Here is a 6,534-nt window from a genome sequence, read left to right as displayed (position 1 = left end):
GCGGGTACAAAAGTTCCCTGTGGCAGCTACTTGCTCCCTTTGTGAGCCGTGCGCTTTGGCGTCTCCACTTGGGCGCATTACTCAGAGCCCTCTAAGCGCGATTGTTTCTTCCTTTCTAATGACATTTACCGGATCAAAACATGCTGTTAATTCGATCAGAAGGCTTCACCCTCCCTGACAAAGCCACAATAATTTCTCCTGAAGTTTGTTAAATTGACCAAAATTAGGCAAATGAATAGGGGTCTGTAGGCGCCCCCTCTCGCAGGTGACGTCGCATAATGCTCGCCCGGGCCAGCTGCGTTCCCCTTTTTCTTCTCGGCCCACTCCTCTCCGTGTTGCCCCCCATCCCTCCCACCCTACTCCAGCTCACCCCCCACTCACACACACATACACACGCCCGCCTGTCTCTCCGCCTCCACCCTCTAGCATTATTAAAATTTAGCCGAATGAAACTATTCATACTTTTCAATGGACATTTTCCTTATAGGATAATAGGCTACAAATTGAGCCTCTTCCCCCCGCGAAGAGAGAGCTGGAGGGGGGAGAAAAGAAAGCAAGCGACGTGGACAGGGAGTGGGGGGAGCGTCGCGTGCCAAAGGCCGGCGGGAGGGGCGAGGCGAGACGAGAGCCTCGTGTGCCAGCCGCAGCCCCACACCTGCCGGGATGTCCGGACAAATAAAGCGGTGTAAACAAAAAGGGGGGAGAGGGACGTGTCACCAAGTCGTGTGAGAAAAGCCTGGGAACAAACGGGGCGCCTCCGTCTCCAAGGGCTCTCCCTTGAACCCGGCGGAACAGCCTATTAAAGGCTTACTTAATTACTTTAATGACTCTGGACAGGCTTTAAAACGCGCTCAGCGCTGGGACGGCCGGCTTGCTGGGATTTGTAAACAGGCGATCATGTGAGACTCAGCGGTGGGACTAAAGGAGGCGACACTGTTTTGTGAGGGTCCTCGCCCCCCGGTGCCCGCGGCCGCTGCGCCCCTGCGCTCGGAGCCTGCTGCAGGAGCTGGCTCGCCCGCTCGCGGGTTTAACGCCTACTTTTCCCGCCCGGGCTGTTGCCAGGCAAATGTTATTCCCGGACCGATCACGTGTCCTTTGAAGGGCCACGTGGATTAACAAAGCTGATCTGCCCCCAAGTCGCCCCCCTCGGCTGCTAATTTTTTTTTTTTCTTAACTTCTTTAAAGCTGATCTTGAATGCATACATCCCCCAAACGCAGCTCCCCTAATCCTATGGAATAATTCAACTGGTGAACGCACTTGGAGCCCTAGATGACCGCTTTATAAGGCAGTCCCTCGGAGTTGGGAGGCTGCAGTCTACCTAGGACATTGGAGGAGGCACAAGAGGCGAAAAGCAGACGGGTGCCTAGGGTCATCGCCTCTCCCAAGGGCGCGTAGTCACCAGGATGTCAGACAAACTCAAGGAACGCAAAGTGAGTCGGCTGAGCCCAGACGCCCTTGCGCCCTGGTGGTGGAGGCGTCTGACTCCCCCAGCTGCCGCCTGGCTGGACCAATGGCAGAAACTTGACCACACCGGACTTTGCGTGTGGAGGAATCCCGAGTGGTTTGGAAAGGGAATGGGGATAGGGAGAGGAGAATCCTCAACTGGGAAGGAACCCATGCCCGAAGGCTGGGAGCTACCTCCCCAAAACCCTGGAGCTCAGAGTGGGTAGAGAGGATAGAAGGGAAGTGCGCCAGCGCCGGCATGAGAGGACGGAGCTCATCTGGCCCCAGTGCAGAGGGGCAGAGGTCCTTTCCTGGTGTCAACCCCTGGGAAGGGTGGAGGGCAGGGAAAATGATTGGCACGTAGCTATGGCTTTGAATTCGACGACTACCTGGGCAAAACTATCCTAAATGTACAAACCTCTGTTCTCAGAGAACCCCAGTTTCCCACAAAGTGATAGAGAAGAGGAGGAGAGACCGGATCAACCGCTGCTTAAACGAGCTGGGCAAAACCGTGCCTATGGCCTTGGCGAAGCAGGTAAGGTCGAAGAACCGGAAGCCGGATCCCTGGCTGTGGGAACTCTCCGCTGTCACGCTCATCCGAGGCGCAGGGAATCTTGGGGACACAGATGACCGTCTGTTTGGGCCTCCCTCCCGGTTGGCCTGAGTGCTGAGTGAGCCCCAGGCGCCCCTCGCGCAGATCCAACAGCGTTCTGCTCGCGGTTTCGCTCCAGATGAAACCTTGCAGCGCAGCCAGCGGGGCCGGCCTGCGCCTGTTGGGCCGCTGCGAAAAGCCCTTCCTCCTTTTGCAGAGTTCCGGGAAGTTGGAGAAGGCAGAGATCCTCGAGATGACCGTTCAGTACCTGAGAGCCCTGCACTCCTCTGATTTTCCCCGTGGAAGGGAAAAAGGTGGGCGTAGGTTGGGTAAGGGGAACCTGAGCCAGAAGCGCGCGCCACATCTGGGTGTTGGAAGTGAGAGTGAGGCCCCTAGTAGGAGTGTGTGTGCGGAGGTGGGCTGGGGGGTTCCTGCAAAACACTTCTCTCGCCGGCGCGACGGCGGAGCAGCACTGCAGAGCGGTTTTCTAGGCGACACCGGCTCCGCGGCCTCCTCTCAGGTAGGGGTGGGGCAGGGCAAGCAATAGCGGGATAAAGAAGTGAGGGAGAGATTAAGGCTTTTAGGGAAAGGAGGGCCGTTCGCTCGTGCTTTTCCGTCTCCGGACTGCGGAGAGGGGAGGAAGGGCCTCAAATGGAAATTCTGGCCCGAAAATGTGGCGGGAGGTGCCTGGCGTTGGCTTCGGGCTCCCCAGGGGAATGCGGCCTCGCGCGTTTTTGTTTTTTTTTTTTTTAACTTCCTACAGTCTTCCTCGCCCCTTCAGCAGAACTGTTAGCGGAGTTTGCCAACTACTTCCATTACGGCTACCACGAATGTATGAAGAACCTGGTGCATTACCTCACCACGGTGGAGCGAATGGAGACCAAGGACACCAAGTATGCGCGCATCCTCACCTTCTTGCAGTCCAAGGCCCGCCTGGGTGGCGAGCCTACCTTCCCACCGCTGGGGTCGCTCCCGGAGCCGGATTTCTCTTATCAGCTGCACCCGGCGGGGCCCGAGTTCACCGGCCACAACCCCGGCGAGGCCGCGGTGTTCCCGCAGGGCGCGGCCCCCGGGCCCTTCCCCTGGCCGCACGCCGCCGCCCGCAGCCCGGCGCTGCCCTACCTACCTAGCGCGCCAGTGCCGCTGCCGAGCCCGGGGCAACCGCACAGTCCCTTCCTGGCACCGGTGCAGGGCCTGGACCGCCATTACCTCAACCTGATCGGCCACACTCACCCCAACGCCCTCAACCTGCACACGCCCCAGCACCCGGTGCTCTGACGCCGGCTCGCCCTCCAGGTTTCTCTCTGCTTAGGAGAAACACTGCATATTGCACAGATGTATATATTATGAAAAACAAAAAAAAACTGGGTGGAGGAAGGCCAAGAGCAGTTAGTCTTCGAAAGAATTTCCCTTAGCAATAAACGTTTTCTGACAAATATCCGAAGAGATGGATTTTTTGTTCATGTTACCTTCCGCCTCTCCACAACCCATCCCCCCTGAAGTACCATGGTTTCGAGACTGGTAGGGTCCAAGACGAAGGTTCCCAGTGATTTGGTGGGGCGTCCTGCAGAGAAGTTTGAGAGGTGGGGAAAGGGCTAAACGGAGACTGAAGCCTATATTTGAGCCAACGCTGGGAGGTGGGATTCGTGGCCCCTGGGTGCCTTAGTGGCTCTCCCGGGGATCCAGTCCCGCATCCTCCTTCGCGCGCATCTTGGGCATTTGCCTCGGAGAAAGGCAGGCGCGAGGAAAATGCAAAACGAAGGACCTACCCCAAGCTGGCTTTGGTGAACTTCGCTAACTCGAACATTGGCGCCTTCCTTCTGCCCGCCAATCCCCCAGACTCGGGCGCCAGACGCGCTCGCGCGTCTGGAGCGCAGCGAACCCAAGCCTGCGAGACACGTGGCTGTTTACAGCCTTAGCACTGTCTCCGTTAATATGTGGAGCTGTTAGCGTTCTGAATTGTAACTTAAAAACAACATCCGGCGAAGTCTTCTATCTTCAGATGACAACTCGTTACACCCAGCTTGATGCCAGAGAGTCCAGGGAAGCTGACGTTGCCTTTTGCGCAGAGATCAACCCAGTCTCGGGGCGCTAAGGCAACCTGGTAAGAAGTTGGCACCGGCGGCTTTAGAAAACGCTCTTCCCCAGGAGATTGATTCCCCCGTTGACTCCCACCTTCCGGCCACTGCTGCGGGTTCAAGACGCAGGGTTCTCTGTTCAGATTCTCGAGCCTGGAGAGAAAACGCTCCCTACGTCCACCGGGCGGGGGTGGGGTGCCCAGTCCCGCATGACACCCTGTGACTCTGCAGATTCACGAAAACTGCGTGAAGGCTTGGGATTGCCATAGCGTCGCAGTTCCCGGGCAGTGGCCTATTTCCAAGCACCACTGGGACCACGGTGGGGCTTGGGGCTTTTCTTTTCCTACCGTACCCGCAACATCACCACCGAGGCCCGGCCGGTGCCACTGGCCAGATCTCTTTTTTTTTTTTAATCTCCTGGCTGCACCCAGAGTCCCATGGTAAACACGGTGAAGAAAGTTTGGGGTGTTAGGGGAGGCTTGGCTAGTGATCTCCAGAGAATTGCGTTTTTTGAGTTAGATCTGCGTTTTACCCACAAAACAGTGATACATTTAGAATAGCAAACTAATGTTGTTTTTAAGATCCAAACAGCACAGTGGGCCTCCCCGTTGTGTATGTAAATAGATAAAAATAAATCAGGTATCCAGCGGCTGACGTTTTGGTTGTAGAGATTTAAACATTTTCCTTCATTGATTTTTTTCTTTGAACTTTTGTTCCTGCTAACTTTGATACTCTTTAAATAAATCAAAATTATCTATCACGTTTTCCTTTTCGTTTCCAGAGGCCCTTTAGCCGAACTACAGTGAACTCTCTCCTCTCAGACTAGCTGGGGGATGTAATTAACTTACTCCATCCTTCTGGACAGCGCTTTAGGGAGCTCCGACCTCCTCTGTTCACTGAGGTCATGGAATGAGATGACCCGAAATTGTAAACCGTCAAACTCCATTATACAGAGATAGGCGGGGGGGGGGGGGGGGCTCAGTACATTTGTCGATAAAGTGAAACTTAAATGTGCACGGGGGGAATCTATAAACTTTAGAAAAGGTCTTGCGTTTATGGGGTTCTTGAAATACCTTTTCTATAAAATGTGAAATGTAAACAAATATCTCGTAAATTGATATAGCTGGAGCATAAAATTGAGTGTAAATACAGGCCTTTGCTGATAACGAAAATACACGCAGTAACATGGGATAAAAACCCATTGTGCAGAAGTGGGAGAGTGATGGTACTCATTACCGGAGCACACGTCTTACAACTGTTTTCATCAGGGCTGGATGTGGACTATGAGGAAAGCCTTTTGGGTTTTTTTCTCCAGCATTAAGCCAATCTGAATTCCCTCTGGCAGCGAAGCATTAAAGATATAGTGTTACCCTGGAAATATAAATTATTAATATATTCAGTATTTTTGTCACTTCTCAACTGTTAACCAAATTAGACAAAACTCTCTTTTGCTAAGTAGATTTTCTCTTTGGGATTAGCTTTGGGAATGCACAGGGCCACCACAGTAAAAACTTTGGTCATTTACATATAATTTTGCAAACTTTCACTGGCCCATGACAGTCTTTGTACCTCAAATGTTGGTATTCTTGATTTTTTTTTTCTCTTTCTCATTTAACTGTGAGGATAAAACCCTGCTTTGGATTTACAATGGCTTTAGGATAAAGTCTCTCTCCCTCTTTCTCTCTCTCTGTGTTGTTGTGTCTTTTTCTGAAACCTTCATCCAAAGTGCCAAGTCTCCTGGTTTGGCTAAAAGTTAAACTTGGGATCTTTTAATCAAAAGTCAAACTTGGAATTTTTAACCTTTTGTAAAGTCAAACTTGGAATAATTTGACTCTGAAAAAGCTTTAAAATATCACTACCAAATGCAATTGATTCAGATCAGGTTGTGACCCTCATGTGTTCCTCCGGCCCTTTACCTGACAACACCTTACTCCCAGCCCCCAGCCCCGCCCCCAGCCCTGCCCTCACCCCAGCCCCCAGCCCAGCCCCCAGCCCAGCTCCCAGCCCCCACCCCAGCCCCCTCTGCCCCCACCCCAGCCCCCCACCCTGCCCCCACCCCAGCCTCCCACCCCAGCCCCCCAACTCCAGCCCCCCAGCCCCCTTCTCTCCGAGTCTCTTATGTCCAGTCCCTCCACTCTTTAAGTAAGTTGTATAGTAATGGTTTCCGAGAGAGGCCTGACCAAACCCAGAAATAACAAAAAACAGTGGGTTTTGCTGGAGGTGACCCATTGTGATGCCTCTGAAAGGGCCAGCCTCTTGTTTCTTGGGCTTCATCCTTGAGCGGGCAAGAATAAAAATAATCATACCCATGAAATCAAAGGTTTTCTCCAGAGGCTTGAGGAACAAAGCTGATGGCTGGTGCTTTGGGTCGGTCCCGTGGCTCTGCAAGGCTGGGACTAAGAGCTTGCAGGCACTCCGGC

At 53.4% G+C, this 6,534-nt stretch overlaps 1 protein-coding gene across 2 annotated transcripts; it reads left to right on the top strand.

The window, feature by feature from the left end:
* Positions 1-1,404: 1,404 nt before the first annotated feature.
* HELT (helt bHLH transcription factor) lies at positions 1,405-3,314 on the top strand. Of its 2 annotated transcripts, none has more exons than XM_010592534.2 (4): positions 1,405-1,431; positions 1,875-1,979; positions 2,254-2,350; positions 2,821-3,314. In XM_010592534.2, the coding sequence occupies exons 1-4, from the start codon at positions 1,405-1,407 to the stop codon at positions 3,312-3,314; spliced, it is 723 nt and encodes a 240-aa protein (XP_010590836.1). The 2 variants fall into 2 exon arrangements, with proteins under 2 accessions (XP_010590836.1, XP_010590835.1); XM_010592533.2 differs by having other exon boundaries at positions 2,818-3,314.
* Positions 3,315-6,534: the final 3,220 nt, after the last annotated feature.

The sequence above is a fragment of the Loxodonta africana genome, chromosome 19 (assembly GCF_030014295.1).
Source record: "Loxodonta africana isolate mLoxAfr1 chromosome 19, mLoxAfr1.hap2, whole genome shotgun sequence".
NCBI classification, from domain to species: Eukaryota; Metazoa; Chordata; class Mammalia; order Proboscidea; family Elephantidae; genus Loxodonta; species Loxodonta africana.
The sequence above is the reverse complement of the archived record's forward strand: the minus strand, read 5'-3'. Positions and strand labels throughout refer to the sequence as shown.

Coding starts and splice junctions, on each gene's coding strand:
- HELT (XM_010592533.2), top strand. CDS start 1,405: ATGTCAGACAAACTCAAGGAACGCAAA. Junction 1,432..1,874: donor ACAAACTCAAGGAACGCAAA/GTGAGTCGGCTG, acceptor CTCTGTTCTCAG/AGAACCCCAGTTTCCCACAA. Junction 2,351..2,817: donor TCCCCGTGGAAGGGAAAAAG/GTGGGCGTAGGT, acceptor TCGCCCCTTCAG/CAGAACTGTTAGCGGAGTTT.